The following is a 20,671-nucleotide window of genomic DNA, read 5'->3' as shown; positions in this document are numbered from 1 at the left end:
CCCGTGTCAAGGCCGGGATTCAAACCCGGAATCCCTGGCGTCGTAGCGTGCTGTGCTGTAAAAAAATAAATAGAATATCAAAAGTCTAGATAGTGACGTGTACGGACTCTCGAATTCGAGTGATCTGTAGGAAATTTTCTCACTCATCGATGTCGCACGAATAGATGCTATACACTTTCACAAGGCACAAGGCAAATATTTGACTAATCAGCATCCTAAAACTGTTACAACGTGCTGAAATTGTTAATTGCCAACATAATCAAGCTTCAGTTTAAATTTGGGTCATGCCTCAGAAACATCAGACCCAGAGGTGTACAAAAAATGAATTGGGAAGGGCAGATGATAGTATGTAGCTTGAAGACTTCGGGCCAATGATTCTAATTTGGGAATGCCATGGTGCCTTGGCCTAGCACTGCTTAATGAGTTATGAAGCTCGAAGCGCTGAGATCCAGCCAAGCCCTTTATCATGCCGATCCATTATCACCTTAGATCTAGCTTACATGTCAAACGAAATAAAGGGAGAAAAAGCGCTTGGAAAATGCCCTTCCTACTTCAGGCAGAGTGGTAACACCTGAACGCGAAGATGAAGGAACGGAAAAATAAGAAAATGTAGTATAGTGATGGGTTCAAGCCGTTCATTTGTGCGAGTCGACTCATGAGCGCTCGCTCACTGAGAAGAGTCGTTCAAATGAGTCGTTCAAAAGAGTCGCCAAGCTTCTTTTTCTCGAAACACATACCTGAAGAGGGGGAAGGGGGTAGGTGGTGTTGAAGCAGATGATTGTATTTAAGTAAACGAACACAACGTACGTCCTTCAAGATTAATAAATTGTATTGCATTTTTGTGTATGTGTGTGTGCGTGTAGCCGACTAGATGGCCAAGATTCTGAAGTAATCGACATTTGATCTTGCCACAGAAGTTCCCGGGATCTAGTCCCGGTCTGGGCAAGGATATTCTTTACGAGTGTCCCTTCATCTATATCATCACGCATCATCCTCATCGTCGCGATTACTTAAAATTTGAAGAAAAGCGGCATAAAATAAGAAAAATACAAATACGATTCTGTATGTGTGTGGATATACATATATGTGTAAACAGTAAACACACACACACACAAACAAAATTTATTGCACATACTTGTTTTCATTACTCTGTCTCATGAGTGAGATTTTCTATATTTGTATCTTGTTTCAGTTTACATTTCATGCTGCGGATAATGCAAATTATGCAGTACGATAGCATACACAGAAATGCTATATAATTATATCAACCTTTTATTAGTAATAACGTGCATTTACATATTCTTCCTTTTTTGCATTCGATCACTGGTTTTAATATCGCAACAAAATGCACTCCAGATCTGCGCTGCGACACATGCTTGCATTTCCACGAGCATCGCTCGTTCACGACTCTTGAAACAGCACGAAGAGTCACAGCACAGTCCCACGACTCTTTCCCCATCATTCGTTCACGACTCGCGAGTCGGCACGAAGAGTCATTAAGCACCTTAGCGACTCTTCTCCTCCCTCATCGTTCACGACTCGCGAGTCGGCACGAAGAGTCATTAAGCACCTTAACGACTCGCTCGCCTTAGCGACTCTTCTCCTCACTCATCGTTCGCTCGCGAGTCGCGAGCTCTCTTACACAAGGCGCGGCGGCGGCAGTCTCGCCAGAAGACTGGATCTACAGTTTAAAGTAGGATCCACCCGCTCGCTCTCCGCGGATGGCTAACAGCTGTGTTTAAGAAATATATATCGCTCTTGAACATTATCCATGTCCATCCCATATCCATGTTTTTGTTGTTCTACAGTCATTCAATATAAGTTTCTGCCAATATCATAATGTATGATCGAATTTCTATAAAGCGGACCAAATTATACGTATGTATTTTTTTTTAATGTTGCTTTCTACTAGTAAAACACCTTAACACGTAGGCTCACCGCAGATGGCCAACAGCTGTTTATATCACTCGTGAACATGACCCATGTCCATCTTACGTAGTTGTTCCTAATTCTGCAGTCATTCAATAAAAGCTTTTTTGCAGTATCATGTACGATGAGATTTATGATTAAACTTCTATATTTATTCTTTAATGCTGTTTTCATTAGTAAAATATTTACACGTTAATGTTAATGAAATATTTCACGTCATATGAAAACGATTTTGTCAGACAATGTTTAAAGTTCACTTTATGCTCGGGATTGAAGCTACATTTTAAACTGGGGGTCTAAATCACTGGGCAAGGTGCCTCCACAGAGGATCGAATCCGAGACAGGAAGCGATTTCCTTACCAGGATTTAACAAGGAATGAAAGGATGGCTGAATAACATAAATAAAACATACTCCATGGTGCATGTTCTTTGTTTCTTGGTTTCTATGTTGGCCAGCTTGAAATAATCTTGGAGTGACAGATAAGTGGTGTCTCCCTCCTCAAAGTAAGCCTATGGACACCGAAAGTTCCGGGTTCGAACCCCAGCCCAGAGATGAGTGGTAATCTGTATTTAACCTCTTGTCAATTACTCTAATCACCATCCATCCTCCGTCGTTGCCTTGTAACGATACCTGGTGGATCCCACTTTAAACTGTAGATCCAGTCCCGATTAGCTTATCTGTACGTAAAATTCATTCATCCTCGCTGTCAATACTAAGTAATTAGGTATAAAAGATGCATAAAATACAACAAAGCGTGTTAGGCAGTTAAAATATTAAAACTGAATTAATAAATTATAAAATATAATTACTGCATGCTAATTTATAAGAAATTATAGCATTTTAAAATTTGTTTGTTCCTTAATGGGAAAATAACTAGTAGCTTATTTCTTCTGTTCATTCTCATGTTAACAGATTTGTTTTCTTGGATAAATAAAATTGAACGTGTAAATTAAAAGGTTTACATGTGCACGAAGCGGAAGAGCAACTCGATCGAGTATCGTGGTGAGACAAGATGACTTGGCACATCGTTTCAACTCGTGAATGAGAATGCATATCTTGTTCGTGATTTGATTTCAAGTTAAAAACACCTGTCAGGTCTTGTTCGCCTATCGATTTCAAAGCATAAATCGGTATCGTTACTCCAATGAGACGAGATTCTCGGACAGTACATTTTACACAGAGTGTCTCTCATCATCTCACCAACTTTGGAAGGGTTGGCCCTGTTTTCATTGCGATTTTGTAATGTCCTGCTACTTGCGAAACTGATTCACTTCCAACAATTTCAGTCGCCTCCGTGGAGGAGTGGTTAGAACAGTGCGCTAAGAGGAATCTCGGAATTGAGTGTCACTTCATCAATTTCATTATATCATCACTGATTTTCATGTTCGCGATTAGCCAAAGTGGCAGAAGAGCAAAGCCTGGGCAAAAGTGGTATCCCGAGCCGCTATGTGTTTCCACCGAATATCGGCCTCAGGATTCCCTGCCCTCGTGCCGCGATGTGCTAACCACTCCGCCACGGGGGCCGTCCCTCCCCATCACATCTCTGTTTTATACTAAAGGCTATGATTGAATATGAATTTAAAATTTTGTGTGCGTCACTTAGGCTACTTTGCACCCTTCACTTCATACGGGATCCAGCCCCTTACCAGAACTAAAATAACATAACTGTAATGTCCTGTAGTAACTAAAATATTAAAATAATCTGACCGGTTAAAAGCTGAGGCTGTAAAGGCACTCAGCACACATAAGAACAAAACACAGGACAACACGCACACACACATTCCTACGAAAATTATACTGGCCGTAGGTATAGACGCCAGAGCCTCGTTAGTCTGCAAAATGCAGTCCAGGGTGTACTATGTGGAAGTGAGGTTGACAATTGGGTGTACTACGTGGAAGGATCATCCCTTAAACTATATTTCTCGAGACCCTTGATGTGCTAACCACGCCTGCATACATTATAGAATACTTGAGTTAGTTTTGTCAATATTAATTTTATTGATTGCATTTTTGTTTTGCAATGATTTTGCGCACTGAATTTTCATATTTATCTTTGCTTTTCATTTGTGTTTTACTTTTATTTTGTATATAATGCTGTGTTTCTATTGGTGTAAATTTGTGATTCGTCTCTAATAACGTTATCATTTCAATGTGATTTAAATTTTAATCTTCTAATCTCACGTGTATAATATATAAGTATATGTATGTACACTTGCATACAGAGAGAAAGAGAGGGAAATTGCATGATATGATCGTTAGAGGGGAAATCCCCACCGTTCCGCGCATAATTTCAAATTTGTTCCTTGTATTACACAAAATATATTAAATTAATGTTATAACAAATTGAATATCTATTATAGATCGGATTATAAGAAATTATGTATAACTGCGTGTGTGAGCGTGTGTTTGTCTCTCAGGTTCTTTATTAAAAAATCAGAAAAACAGAACATAATGTAGTATTCAAATATAAAAAGACCTTCATTTCACGAGTCCACTTATAATTAATTCATTATCATGTGGTTTGTTCTATTAGGTAATTCTTAACTGAATATAAAAAATTGTAAGTTTTAATTTTTGTTTTAATACATGTTTGTTATTTTCACTAAAGGTTTATCATTTGAACTTGTGCTTGCTGCTTGTATTACGTCATTTTTGGATTTGGAGTAACAGAAAACAAAAGGTGTTTATTGTCTTTGATCTTGCTTTAGAAAATAATGATTGGTTGATTGATTTGGTTTATTTTACTTCGCCTTTCTGTCAATTTTTTTTGGGTAATCGCGAAGATCAGGATGAGTAATGAGGTGTACTAACCACTCCACCATGGAGGCCGGCGCTTTAGAAAATAATTAAAAGTAACAATCGCTTTCCACACTAAGTATTTTGTGTTGCAAATTATAAATTACTGCCCCCCTTTTCTGATTCACCCTAATAGCATAGTGGTTAACGCTGTCATGTATTAAAATGGTCTGCTTGGCAAAAATTGTTATAAGTCCACTTTTATGCTCCAATAGGCTAATCGGGTCTCCCCGATGGCGTAGTTATAACGTCGCCGGTAATCAAGGGGTACCGTGTTCAGTACAAAGTGGAGGTTCGGATCCCACTTTAAACTGTAGGTCCAGTCCCGACTATCCTATCTGCACATAAAGTGGACTTAAACAATAACAACTCAAAATAGGCTAATCGGAATATTGTAATCAAGAGGTCTGTGCCTAACACCTTCCCAAAATCTTTACAAGACTCCCCTAATATGTTTTACTAACATTTAATTTCTTGTAATTTTAGCGCTAATGGTTTGGCCGAACTTGAAACTACAGGACAAATTTGTTGGCTGTTCTTCGCTGCCCGTCATGGGGTGAGGTTGCGCGCTCTCTCTCTCTGCAAACAACACTCGCGAGTCGCGAGCTCGCGAGTCGACTCTTTCCTTCGTTCAAAGAGTCGCTAAAGTGTGCCACGACTCTTTGAACGAAGGAAAGAGTCGACTCGCGAGCATGCTCCTTCCCCTCTCATCGTACACGGCACGTTTCAGCCAGCTTTACTGAACAGAGAGGACCCCCCCCCCTCCCTCTCCTCTCCAGTCCCCATTTGCTGCCCGCAGAATCGACTTGCTTTCTTTAAAAAATTCCGGCCGCCAGGCGAGTATACACTTGCGCATGCGCCTTCCTCGCAAAATTCGTGGAAAGGAGAGGGAATAATGGAATAATAGTTGCTTGGCGGGCGGAGGAGTCGTGGCACACATACGACTCTTTGAACGTGTCGTTCAATTCTGGTGAACGAGTCGTTCACCGCTCACAAGAGAGAGTCGTTAGTTTTGAACGACTCGTTCACGAACGACCCATCACTAATGTAGTAGTTACGTCAGCAGAAAAGATTACAATCCGTGATCTACAAGATGGCGTCGGTGAAAGCCACAAGTCCAAGCGTGCCAAGTTTTATGTGGCTATTGTTTGCCAGATGCCCTTCACTATTGATGAAATCAACACTTGTTATGTGTCTCGTTTGTCACATCAATGATGCAGGAACGAAGGGGAGGGGGATTGTTACCCGCTTAATCATCTTCTTCCGAATAACCCCTTCACATAATTTGTGAAATATGCTATCGTTTAAAGACTCTCGTTTTAATAAAAAAAAAACAGGGGTTTCAACCTCTTTTGTTACATACCCGCACATGTAAACCATATGGCCAATAACTGAAATAAGGAATCATAGATGGCAGCACGCGGAAGAAATATTAGGATCACAGATTATAGTAACAATGCGCACGCGAATTGAATGAAAGTGTTTGGGAGAACTGAGATTAGCTGTGCTTACATAAATTGATGAACTGAGATAAACAATGGAGATGGATAAAGGCGAGATAAAGAAACGATCGACAAGTGCAGCATATGTGATTGTATGTAAAGATTAATGAAGTTAAATAGCAATTATAAATTTTTCACTTCTATCGTCTTAAGCCAAGCGTCGGGTTAACCTTGCAGCAGGTTTTATGTATCAATCCGCGCGAGAACTGAGCTCAGAATCTTCCGTGCCAGTCTTTCCTCAACCGCCGAGCTGCTTACATCGGAGACACTGAGAAAATCTACAGTATTGCCAACCGCACAACACATCAAAACCCGCATGCATGTCAAGTGGATTGTATTTTTGCTTCTCTTTGTCTCCTGAAACATAACATTTTAAAAGTACTTTCTGCGCATATATTATTTAATAAATGTGTCATTAATATAAGAGCGAAACAACTTCTAAACATGAGAGCATGTGTGTATATTTCGAGCACGCAAAAATAAAAATAAACAAAGATAAAAGTAAACAACGATAGGCCCCTCTTGAATTTAATGACAAATTATTGTTTTTGGTTTAGAAAGAAATAGATTTATGAAAAACTTGGTTGCTTCGTTCGCAATACATCCGTTACTGTAAGACACACGCACTTCAAGTTGTACCACCAAAAAAGCATGATTTGTTATTGGTGATATATACAATCAGGTGCATTGTCTGTCGCTATTACTCTGGTTTCAATTTATGAATCACTTCACTAAACCAGGATTCAAATCTTGGTCTGTCTATTTGTTGCTGATAATCACCCTTCCCTTTCTTTGCGCTGAAAAGTAAATATGCGCCTTCAACAAAGCTTTCATTGCCGCCAGTGGGTGAAACAATAAGCCTCCCCCTTCCCCTCATCGTCGGTTTCTTCAGCCCTGGCGGTGGTTTTGCATGGTGGTATCCTTCCATGGTTTATTCCCCCTTCCCCCACTCACCGAGTTGAAGGACGTCTCGTCCAAATAATAAACATGTTTCTTCTCACTGCGATATATTTTAATACCGCGGAGATTCTTTTGTCGTCAAACAACAAACAATCGTTTCCTCTTGCTAAACTCAAACCGCAAATCATTCAACACCCGTGATACAATTCGTGTGCACATTGACGGCAAATCACCTCACGCCCTGTTTTACTTTGATCTTGTTGCCGCAAGGAGGATTATGCATTTAAAACAACTTGCTTGACTTTGAAGAACATTTCCTTTCGGATGAAGCCCAAAATAACATTCGGGTAAAACCGCGCGCTGAACAGGAGATTCAGCCATTCTCGCCGCTCTACAATAAACATAGGGTTAAAATAGTGGGATGTGCAACACTGGTATCAGCGATTTCACGCGCTCTGCAACGCATTCAGTCTCGCTCGACTCGCTCTAAAGTTTCAATGTCTCTTCAACGCAATACAGATTCGAGTTGGCGAATCTGCGGTTCTAAGTTCGTCTGCACAGTGATTGCAACCAATTAAGTCCATACCTGCTAATCAATGTATTATTTTGTCTGTATATTACAAATTAAATAACTGTTTTCTTGCAAGTATGCAGTTGTGTCGGAATAGAACCCGTCTCAGTGGAACTATATTCTTGCGCGCACGTTTGGATCTACATATGCTAAAACCTGCTGCAAGGTTGACCTGACGCTTAGCTTAGTGGCAAGGAGTTTTCCCACTAGACCTTTTTTGGTTATTTTCCCCGGTTCGGCGCTAACGGCGGCTCCCAATCACTTCCGTTGCGGCGCATATATTGCTGACCCGGATCGAAGTCGAGCGCGGGACAGGCGGCGCCCCTCGATTAATCCATTTTCTCTGCTTGTATTAAGCCATCGTGCAGAAAAAAATTTTGAATTGTTGTATCTCTGACAAAGCCCAAAAAGAAGGCAAACATAGCAGGGAAGATACGGGAATCAATCCAATGTTTAATCAATGAAGGAATTTGGATATAGAAGCTTTTGTAAATAAAGGATATACCAGGTGGTTATAATTAAAGTGACGGTGTTCAGAGTGGTACAGCACGGGCTGTAATGAGAGTAGCAGTCTGAAACTTCGTAGATATGATAATGAAGCAATGCGCTCGCGAATTATAAAAAAAAAAGTTCCAATTCTCGCCACCAGGGTAAAAAATGGCGCTGTAAGCAGTCAAAACGTGGAATTTTCCGTAACTCTGACGTCAAAGTCGGTGACATTGCCTAACCATTGTGTGAGCTCCCTGGTTGTTGTTGGTGACGCTTGTTGCTTTTTTTTCCTTTAGTGATGTGAATGTTCGCCGAACATTAAAAGTTTGATTTTTCCCGTGTAAAAAGCAATGGCTATTGCGAAGATAGACCGTGCACTGCTAGTGAAGTTGTTTTACCAGAATGGGAGCAATAGTAACGCTGCACTGCGGAAATATCGCCAACAGAAAGGGCTGAGAAGAGGGCCCATGTCAATTAATGGGCTGAAGAAGATGATGAAGAAATTCGAGGAAACAGGTGAATTGGGTGTTGCACCAGGGAGAGGAAGGCGGCCCATCCCCGTGGAAGTTGTGGACGAAGTTGCTGTAACTGTAGCTGACCGTGCAGCACATGCCTCAACTTCTGCAACCAGTGCTAGAGCTGTGGCACGTGAATTGTCACTCCCCTGGTCAACAGTTCGCAAGGCATTGCGGTGCATTTTACACTGGTATCCCTACAAGATTCAAATTGTGCACCAATTGAAACCCCAAGATATTCCACAACGCCGTGAGTTTGCCCATCGGTTTTTGGCACGCATGGAAGTGGACGACATGTGGGCGGGGAATATTCTGTGAACTGACGAGGCGCATTTTACTCTGGTCGGTACAGTGAATACTCAGAACTGTCGCATATGGGGTTCCACTCGTCCACATGTTGTGCAGGAACAACCATTGCACTCAGTTTACGTGACTGCATGGTGTGGGTTCACTAGCTCCTTCATTCTTGGTCCGTTTTTCTTTGAGGAGATGACACCTCGAGGGCCTGTTAGGTGTACAGTGACATCTGCACGTTATAGGGACCTCCTTGTGCAACACGTGATTCCAGCTTTGCAAGAACGGAACTGTGAACACACCACCATTTTCATGCAAGATGGGGCAACACCACATGTCGCTCGCCACGTGAAAGATTTGCTGCGAGAAACCTTCACTAATGACCGCATCATCTCTAGGCAGTTTCCAGATGATTGGCCTTCCAGATCCCCCGACCTTAATCCATGTGACTTCTGGCTGTGGGGATATTTCAAAGATCGTGTCTATCAGGGACATGTCCGGTCTCTGCCTGATCTGAAGGCTAGCATACAACGACATGTCGCTCAGATTTCACCAGACATGCTGCGAGCAACCGTCGACCATGCCGTGTTACGAATGCAGCATGTTGCTGAATTGGGAGGCCATATTGAACAGTTCTTGTAACCATAGTTCCTAATAAACATGCCAGAGCCATTGTTCTCATGTGTTTGATCTTTCCTGCCTTTTTCCTGTAACTATACCACGTTTTGACTGCTTACAGCGCCATTTTTTACCCTGGTGGCGAGAATTGGAACTTTTTTTTTTGCATAATTCGCGAGCGCATTGCTTCATTAGCATATCTACGAAGTTTCAGACTGCTACTCTCATTACAGCCCGTGCTGTACCACTCTGAACACCGTCACTTTAATTATAACCACCTTGTATTTACTAGAAGAATAAATATATGAAAGGCATATGATTTTATCGATAGAAGAAGAAGTATATTAAATAATAGAATAAGTTTATAGAAGAATAAGCAAAAGAAGAAGTCTACTAACGAATAGAAGAATAAGTATATTGATTAGCAGAAGAAGAAGATTATCGACTAGTAGAAGAAGAAGTCTAGTAATCAAAGCAAGAATAAGTATATTGAAGAAGTATAAGAAGAATTCTATTAATTAATGGAAGAAGAAGCCTATTGACAAATAGAAGAAGAAGTGCATTAAATAATAGAAGAAGAAGTTTAAAGAAGAATAAGTATATTGATTAGTAGAAGAAGAAATCTGTTAACAAATAGAAGAATAAGTATATTGATTAGTAGAAGAAAAAGGCTACTAACTAATTGATAGAAGAAGAAGCCTATTAACCAATTGATAGAAGAAGCCTATTAACCAATTGATAGAAGAATAAGTCTGTTAACCAATTGATAGAAGAAGAAGAAGCCCATTAACCAATCGATAGAAGAAGAAGTCTATTAAATGATTGATAGAAGAAGCCTCCTAATCAATAGATGAATCAGTCGATAGAAGAAGAAGTCCATGGAAGAAGAAGCTTGTTAGCCAAATAGAAGAAGAAGTCCATCACGTATACATAAAACGAAGAAGAAGAAGCCTGCCAGTAGATGAAATATGTTTAATAGAGATATATGTGACCAAGAAATAAAGAGACAGCTTTATATACAATCCTGTACATAAATTTAATGTAATATGAAAATTAAGAATATACGGTGCATTTGTACCTTCCGTAGTAGGTTGAACAAGTGTTTCCTTTGTTTTCTTTTTCTCCTTCTAAAATAAGTTATCAATCAGTTTTAGTTGCCCTGAGAATTTCATGTTTTACCCTGGCCTAAGCCGGACTGGTGTCTTCCTCTCAGGGAAGTGGTACTTTACATATTTACAGGGGTAAAAATACTAAACAAAATTTAGGCGCCAGCATCTCTTGCTGAAAGCCAGCCTTTCTTGGCAAATATGGTATAATAAAGCCATGAATCCAAATATAATAAAGCTACATATTTTGAAATATCATCTTAAAAACATTAAATGTATTAATTAATACAAGATTTGATTAAAAGTAAGTAATTCTTGAGCTTTCCTAAAGAAGGCTCAACTGATAACATGGCCGACTCTACCATATCGCCGCAGATTTTAAATTCTTCTAAAAAAAGTGGAAAAACATTGATAATGTCATGTTTATTATTTTGATTTAATGATACATGTGATACAGAAAACTCACAAACATTAAAAAAACGAAATATACTGTACTCGTTATTAATAAGAAGGTACTAATGAAAATTTCCATAAATTCACAAATATGAAAAAATCTATTATATGTTTTTGTCACTGGATTTGACAGAGAAAAGGAGAAGGGAGACATAGTAGAAAGAGGGATATGAGAGGCAGATAGAAAGATGAATTGAGAGAGAGAGAGAGGGGGGGGGAGAGGAGGAGAAATAGAAAGGCGATGAGTGAGTACGTGTGTGTAAACCGTACATAAATACCTACATCCTCACTAGAGTGCTGAATCGATGCTTTTTTGCTAGATCGTCTAATAGTTCGCACGGATGACGCTAGATGGCTTACGGTTGATTTGGTTGATTTGGTGTTTTAAGTCCACTTTGTGCACAGTAAGGCTAATCGGGACTGGACCTACAGTTTAAAGTGGGATCCGAACCACTATGTGCCTCCACCGGGTATCGTACCCGGGACCCCTTGATTACAAGGCAACGACGCTACCACTGCGCCATCGGGGAGGCTAGATGGCTTACGGAATCGACTGTTTCTTCGCTCGAGCGAATAACGCTCGAACAGGCAAACAATCGGTATACGCTCGAAGACAGGGACGTCAGAACTTACTCCGGAGTGGGGGGCAAGTTCTTAAATCCACCAACATTTATTTTCTAAACCTCTCTTCATATATATACAATATATATATATATATAATTAATATAAATTATGTTATTAATTATATATTTTATTTTTTATATATTCATGTAATTTATATTACATTTCAGATTAAATTAGAGGTGCTGCTCCCATCGTCCTTTCCGCTCTAGGTAATATAATTACACAAACAAGCTGTGATAAATACATTAACCAGCCAATCGATGCTTTGTTGACGCATTCAATTGTATTTATTCTTTCCGTTAGCTAAACTGTGATGGTATGTATACATTTGGGCAATACCAGCTTGATTGAAGTCATAATTGTTCAAGACTTTTTTTTTTAATCATATCATTTAAATATATAAAATTACCAATGTCTAGAAAGTACTTGGAAGAACGTAATGACTGAAATTAGAAACCAACCTTTTGAGAAGCCTTTGCATCGCTGGTTTGCGGGGTCCTTATAAAATATACTGTTCTGATTTCAACACGTTCATCGGAAGTGAGCTCCCTACCAAGACTTAGACCCACATAATTTTTCTTAGAAGCTCTGTACCATTGCTTAAAGCTGAAGATAAGGAGTCACTCAGCACATGTAAAAACAACACATAACCCCACAGAGGATTATACTGGCTGCGGTCCAAGCGCCAGAGCCCTGATGGGAAACGTACAGTAGAACCAAAGGCAACGCAGACCAGCGAGTCCTGTGCATCGTACTCCCGCGTGCAGGGGAGGGGCGGAGTGAAGCATGCTTTGACAACTGTTCAGTAAAACTGAAAAACTTTTCTCAGATAAAGAGTACAATTAAGAAAGTCCTCTTTTCAACTGCGGCTAGATCAATTGCTTGGGATGGTTCACTTCGACAGCTCCACTTAACTGACAAGGTTGAAGAAATTTAACAAAACAAGAAGTGAATCATGTTTTTCTAGAAATCGAATTTCACACATTGACAATATTTTTTTTAATGTCTGGTACATAATGCAATATATTTATTTTTAGTATTTCACCTCTGCATATATTATTAAAAAACACATCAACTTCACTTACTGTTCTAAAACAGTTCTTTAAGAAAAACAGTGGATGGTAATTTCAGAATGCGCAAAAAATTAAGGAATTTTGTGGGGGTCCGGACACTGGACCATAACCTGGATACACCCTTGCGAGGGATTAGGGTTGAGTGTCCCCTCACCCCTGACGTTTCGGGGGATCACATAGGCATACTATGTATAAATATCCAGACGTATCCACTGACTCCCAAACTTTCTATGTGCAGAGCCAGTAACTATTTGAGCGATTGATTGCAGGATATTGCACCATACGTACGCTAAATATATTGCATAATGTACTAATTAATTTCTATTATGAACAGAGACGAACCAGGTGTGGAACGCGGGCAGTAGTTTGGGTGGCCGTGAACTAATTAATTAAAACAAGGTAAGGGACATTGTATCTCGTAAACATTTCATGTGCAACGGGGAACAAAAAATCTGGGGTCGCAGATTCAAACCAGTAACCAGCCATCCTATCACATTTTCTAGTTCTCATTCCTGTAAGGTTAGTGTTCTGAAGAGTGTTTTAGTATGTATCGGAAAGAATTGGCAACGATAAGTTAATGTTGAACTGCGATATGACAATTCTGATTCTGTTTTTATGGATGAGAATCAGAAAATCCCGACAATAAAAAACATGGAAATGGAAATTCTCTGAACAAAAATAACACTTAAAAGAACTACATAGAAACATCCCTAAGATAAAGAAACATTTGTTTAAGAAAAGAACACAAAATCACGAACTATAGCAATCAGCAAAAACAACAAAACTTTAAGAAAATATTGAATCGTACTCTGCAATTTAAAGTTTATTGTTTACGGACAGCAAATGGAAGGTTGATAGCGTATTTTGGTATTGTTGGGTACCTATTTTTTCACATATACTATGCATACTACATGAATCTCAGAAATACAAGTGTACAGTTCAAGAGACGCAAATACTGTCCATATGACATGGAGGTACGTTTTTGACGTGCTGAGCAGTTGGCAACACTGACACCAAACCACTGAACAAATAACTAACATCTTAATAGGGCTAGGGAGTGACTTTGAGTATCTTAATTGTTGCAGACAGCAAAGGAACTTGTAGACCAATCACATGCTTCTTTTTATTCAGAACGAATCGTTAAAAGGGTCAAGGACAATTAGTCTGGTAAAGAATAACAAATGTTATGTTTCAATACGGTTATTGTATAGCTACATTGACAGATTTGCTGGGAATATTAATCATAAGTCTTTATGAGTTCCAATGCATTCAGCACATGTGAAGACGGACAACAACGAATGCATAAGACACGCGTGTCCAGCATGCGGCAGTCTTTGATATATCCGAGGAAGCGGAAGAAATTGTTGGAATGGGGACCAGTGAAAGTGAGCGCAGGTTGCCTGTGCACTGCTAAGCAGAAACGGGTGGGGCGGTCCCTTGGGAGGAGAAGGACGTTATGGGTAGTATATAATGACCCAGAGATCTCTAGAAGGTATCACTTGTGCAACTAGTCTCTTTGAGGTCTTCTGGACTTTTAAGCAAATTCAGCAACCATGAAGTGCTTGGTAAGTGATGCTAGGAGGTTCTCGGTCTATTGATGTCAACAAGGGGTCGTGGCTTCGGAGCTATATTTTAAACTGAACGTTTAGTCCTGTTTATACTTGTTGTGAGTCCCGTTATGCTCAGATGATCTAATTGGTACTGAATTACTGCATTTATACAGGGTGTATCAGAAGTTATAGCGCAAACTGAAACGGTGAAAAGCAAGCGATAGGAGAAGCAAAAATGTCTCAGTAAACATAGGGTCGAGATTTCTTTGTTTAAAACGGAACACTGCCAAACATGTAACATACTGTACAGTACATTAGTCCTTGGTAATGATAGCAACAGTAATGCCTAGCGAGATGTAGCTTTTAAATGATCTTTCTACTTCGACAGAAGTTATTGGAGCATACATAAAACAAGCTAATGTAGCTGGACTCATTTCGGTAACAGCATTTTCACCTTTTAGAATATCACAAATTGTTTTCAATTGTTTCAGGTCCTCATTTGCACTCACTACCCGTTTGCACTTTTCCGCAACAGCTGACCCATTTTCTCCTGGCACTTCCATCATAGATTCCTCGTAGATTTTCATGGATGCTATAATTGTAATTGTCTCTGGCAATGCACCATAATGTGCAAAAATAAACTTGAATAGCACAGGAGTTTTTTCACTTCACGAATTGAAGCCGCTTCATTTTCTGGAAGAGCATCGATCACCTGACTGATTTTTTCAAGGTTGTTAGCATAATATATAGCTGCTGATATCCAGGTTCCCCATCTCGTCAAGACTGGTTGCGGAGGTAAACTAAACTCAATCGCAACTTCCTCAAATTTTCGGGTTCGAGAGGGAGATTTCAGGAATATCTTCTTTGTGTTCGAAATCAACCTCTCCACTTCAGCAGTCAATCATGCACAAGGAAATGTTAACCAAAAGGCAATATCCTAACTCAGCATGAAATACTTTTTTCTCACACTTTTCTCCTTCAGCAATGTTGAAACATGCGTGAGTTCAATATTACTTAAATAAGGTGAAAATTATTCACATAATAAACGGAAGAAAAATAAATGCCAACAACGTTTTTTGGGAGAAAAATAATTTATATACACATTTTTTTTAAAAAAAAATTGTCAAATTTCATTGAAAAAGGCAAAAAAAAAGGCATTATAATTAAAAATAGGCAGTGGGGTCCCAAATAGGAAAAATAGGCAAAATGAAAAGGCTTCCAAAACATTCGAAACAACATAAGAAACGTATATCCGGAAAAAAATATCAATATATGCAGTAGATAAAAAGAGGCATTTTACCAAACTTCCGGGCTCTAATTATAACTATTTAAATTAATACTCCACTCAAGAAAAATGGAAATATCTTTAATTGAAAATAATATTCCTAATAATAATGAAATGAAACTACTAATTAACAATATAATAGAACTTACAGTTGTAATAAAAAATAGAAACCATTTATTTAAGAATTTTTAAATAAATAGTTATTATCGTTAGATTAAGTTATTACAGAAATGTGAATCATGCAAATAGCCACAAATACTGGCGCTCCCAAGAATCTAACTCAGTTAACGTTCAATATGTTATTTGAATCTTCTATTTTATTATTCACATTATACTAGTACCTCATTTCCATTACGTGGCCCTTTCCAGAGCCATTTCTCCTTCCTAGTGGACACCCCTTACTAGAGAGAGAGAGAGAGGTCTGGAGTTGAGACCCACCAAGGTACCTAGCACCGTCTTTCATCAACATCTGACTAATCGGAACAATGATGACGATGAATCACATAATGTGCTTGGCCACCGAGCGGGCGAACTCAAAAACTCAATAAAAGCATTCCATTTACCTTAGACAGCCTAGTATATTCTTAATAATCATTTTAGGTACAGTAGTAACAGAAACGTTTCGTTACTTATATGTGTTTTACTACTACTTTCTCTATCATTGTTGTCCCATTTCACATTTTGTTCTTTTACCATAATTTTTCTATATCTCAAGATTACGCGACACGATAATTGTAAATGGATGAAACAGATATTGAAAATAACATAAATAAACACTCCTCCTGCCTTGCTCATAATTCGAACTCAGGAACCCTGACTCGGTAGAGTATTCGCTAACCACTCCCGCAAGGATGTCGGCCGATTCTATTCCCAATAGCTCTGAAACTTATTGTAAATTTAATAGATTTCAAATCACAAGACATACTTGAACAAAAGAAGCCTAGGTTAATTCCTACCTCCGTAGGGGAGTGGTTAGAACTGCCCCCTAAGGGTCCTAGGTTCGAATCCCAGCCTGAGCGTCCCTTCATCAATTTCATCACATGATCGCTCATCACGAGGGCCTCCCCAATGGCGCAGTGGTAGGGTCGTCGCCTTTTAATCAAGGGGACCCGGGTTCGATACCCTGTTGAGGCGCATAGTGGTTCGGATCCCAATTTAATCTATAAGTCCAGTCCCGATTAGCCTTACTGTGTATAAAGTGGACTTAGAACACCAACTCAATCACTCAATCATCGTCACTATTAGCTAATTCTGGCAAAAAGCGATGCTACATAACAACAATCACCTAAGTTAAATCTTAACTTATGGAATCCCCAGTCAAGTTATGGCCTAAATTTCAAGATGTATCCTGTCCATATCGCAAATATGTTATAGACTTCTACCAACCAATTTTTCATAACTGGTCATCATAAACCTTACAGTTAACTGTTAATTGTAGTTAAATTAGCTGATTGCCCGGAGACAGGAAAATAATGAATTCTAACTATAGTGTAAAATGTTGCTAATTTTATTTACATATATTTAAAAGTATAAGTACAGTATACAAAATTATAAAGTAAAATCTTTTACAAATTCACTATAATATTACTTTAACTCAAAACTTGATTATAAACAACATTTTTAGTTTCACCTCCAGGAGCAAGAATAAATAAATAGAAAGGCGTTGACACCCCCTCTCACCCCCCATGCCAATAGGTGATAAACTTGGAGTTGAACGGCATTCGTAGTGTCACTATTCATCTTAGTGGCCCCGAAAACTATGGACTCCACAGTAATATCGGTCGTTTTCGATTATTTTTACATGTCACCCCCTTCCCACCCCCCCACCCCTAGGGGTTCCAGAGGTGTCTTACCCCCACAGTATTTCTTCCCATATTGTAAGTCATTTGTGTACCAAGTTGAAATTGCTCCACACGTTCGAGAGTTATGCCGGAATAACATACATACATAACACACATACATCCATTTTTATATATAGAGAGATTATAGTACACAACAGGAAATTCAAAATAGGCTATAACTCCTTGATGTCTTGACACACACAGGAGATATACCACGTAGATATTTTCAGCGAAAAATGCAGGATCAACCAGCCTTCGAACCCAGGCCTCTGGCATATCCGTATAGTAATTACACAGTATAACAAAAACCCAGATTTGAGTCCTGGTTGAATCTACATTTATAGTTGTAATTTCTACGAGTCTATAATTCATATATATTTGATATACTTTTATTGCTACATGCAAATAATTAGTCACAGGTGTCACTAGAATCTAATACATGAGCATAATTAATTTGTAACGATTTATGTGAGAAATTATAATTACAATGTCACTGTAATAATGCGAAGTATTAAATTAAAACATATGATTTGCATACTGGTTCAACCAGCTCTGAATTCTTAACTCTCGATTCATGACTATTGCTGTCTTCCAAATCAATGTGAAGGACTTTATCGAATACCAGTACGTGGTTGTTAACGATGTGTAATTTTGTAAATTTTATCTTTCAACGGTCATACTTTTTTCTCGAAATTATTCATAAGAAGCTAAAATTTGGTGCATAACATCTTTATAACATTAATAATAACATACCAAGAGTTCCCGGCGATTACCCGTACGCTTAGTCCAGTCCACCATATTGAAAAGATGGCAGACGAATGAACGTTTGTTTTGTAACGACAAATCGCAGTTATTAAACAAATACACTCTTAAAAAATGAACTATTATGAAGCCGACCAACCACAGGGTACTGTGCATTGAGTGCAATATATCCTATGTAAATGAACTATCAAGTTTCGTTCTCTAGCAAGTTTCTTGTTATTAACACTCCCAACACTCCCACATGCATTATTCGTCAGTTATGATGTCTCTTTGTTGCTGCTTTTAATATATAATTATATATATATATATGTGTGTGTGTGTGTGTGTGTGTGTGTGTGTGTAGGATGTCTAAAATTACAGTAAGGGGATTTTCGGTGGGTTCGAACACACATTATATACGCCCCTGTTGCGTATCCATCAATACAAAAAAAAACAGTGAAATAGAATGAGGTTTTTCCTTCCCGACTGAACTTTCAAGATCTTTGTCCCCCCCCTCCAATTAGAGTGTCTGCGCACGCCTATGATACAAAGAGAAAGAAAAACGAAATTAAATGTAAGTTTGTTTCTTGTTTCAGATCTTCGCCGCCATTCTGGCTCTCGCCTCTGCTGCTCCCACCGATGTGAGGGACAAGAGAGGTGTTCTTGGATTGGCCGCTCCTCTTGCAGCTCCACTTGCCGCTCCACTGGCAGCACCAGCAATCCACGCACCTCTTGGTCTTGCCTCTCCACTTGGTATTGCTGCTCCACTTGGTCTTGCTGCTCCACTGGCTGCACCAGCAATCCACGCACCTCTTGGTCTTGCTGCTCCACTTGGTCTTGCTGCTCCACTTGCCGCTCCACTGGCCGCTCCACTGGCAGCACCAGCAATCCACGCACCTCTTGGTCTTGCCTCTCCACTCGGCCTTGGTCTTGGATATCCTGGTCTTGGGTACAATGGCCTTCTCGGTTAAACCTTCCACAGCACATTTATTGTTATTCCTTGTCTCCACCACAGTCAACAAAATGGCTGCCACTTGTTGCTAATTCATGTGTTTCATATTGTACAAAGTGCACAATAAACACATCATCAATTATTAAAACATGTATTTTTAAAAATATTTTCACAACCCAAATGTACCTTTTTGCATGCGAAAGCACTCATACAACCGAAATCTGACTATTTTTCTCGTTTATATAATATGTAACACCAGCTGTATCCTAACATCTGTTGTATTGACTGGCCTTCCTAAGTACTAAAAGTCTAAATCGACGCTGTACTGTGGCAACCATGTTCGAAAATGGCAGCCAATTTTATTTTTTGAATCATATTTCATTAACTGTTGCCTGTAAGGAGAAAAAACACAAAAATGTTCAACATGAAGAAATGTAGTTTTCTTGGTATATGTTTTTACATTCCCACCCGTTTTCATATTATTGAGCATGTGACGTTCCGTGTTCTACCCTAAATTATTAGATGTTCAACTCATTGAGTAAAGATGATAACTTGTAATTGTTACTTATATGGCTATATATACAGGGTGATGCAAACACACTCACTGTTCTTTTCTCTGAGGTAAAGTGACACAATGGAATTGACGAAGGCTTAGTTTTAGGTAACTAATATTGACATGTGCATTGCCAACAATAGGGGTCATATTGAATATGTTGTGTAACCACAAAACTGCTTTGTATGCTATGCATGGTGACTTCTGAAGCACCCTGTATAAAGATACTGTTATACAGGGTGCTCGGAAATTCCCCTTACAAACTCCTAGGGCTAATAGAGGGGACTGAGTAGACAATATTTGGAATAGGAAACCATGTCCGGAAACGTACCGTTTCCGTGCTACAACCATGACAATGTGTCGGATTTGCCTGTGTTGGTATGCAACCAGGTAGGCAGTACATGACGTCAGAAGATCACCTGATAACATAAAGTGTAATCAATTATTACAACCATGTCAAATGAGGTGTTACGTAAGGTACAGAATTGAATGACGTGTGACTCAGTACATAATACAAACAAATTTATTTGGTAACAATGTCAAGGGAACAAAAAAGAAACGTACTTATTCATTGATCACAATAACACTTGTGTCGACAGTGGAACGCAAAAATTTATTCCTGTCTTCTGCATTGGATGTGTCGCATACGGCACTGCTCAACTACAACAGTGGCTCGATGTGAAGACCACCAACGTCGTTGCACACATTGTACCGACGTATAATGTTCCGGTGCACTCGCTCCATCACACTTGGTGCCCCGTCAATCTCTTGTGCAACAACCCCTCTGTCTCTACAGGAGTCTTGTACACCATACTCTTCATACGACCCCGCAAGAAATAGTCCAATGGCGTTAAATCCGGCGATCGTGTGGGCCACGC

The 20,671-nt window shown here is 39.3% G+C and overlaps 1 protein-coding gene across 1 annotated transcript; it reads left to right on the top strand.

The window, feature by feature from the left end:
• Positions 1-14,372: 14,372 nt before the first annotated feature.
• Positions 14,373-19,377, top strand: LOC145980971 (uncharacterized). The gene is made up of 2 exons (XM_083114059.1): positions 14,373-14,436; positions 18,885-19,377. Exons 1-2 carry the CDS (start codon positions 14,425-14,427, stop codon positions 19,257-19,259), a joined length of 387 nt encoding a protein of 128 aa, XP_082970185.1. The 5' UTR covers positions 14,373-14,424; the 3' UTR covers positions 19,260-19,377.
• Positions 19,378-20,671: the final 1,294 nt, after the last annotated feature.

This window comes from Lepisma saccharinum, chromosome 28, assembly GCF_977018435.1.
Source record: "Lepisma saccharinum chromosome 28, izLepSacc3.1, whole genome shotgun sequence".
Taxonomy (NCBI): Eukaryota; Metazoa; Arthropoda; class Insecta; order Zygentoma; family Lepismatidae; genus Lepisma; species Lepisma saccharinum.
This window is presented reverse-complemented; position numbering and strand designations above follow the sequence as displayed.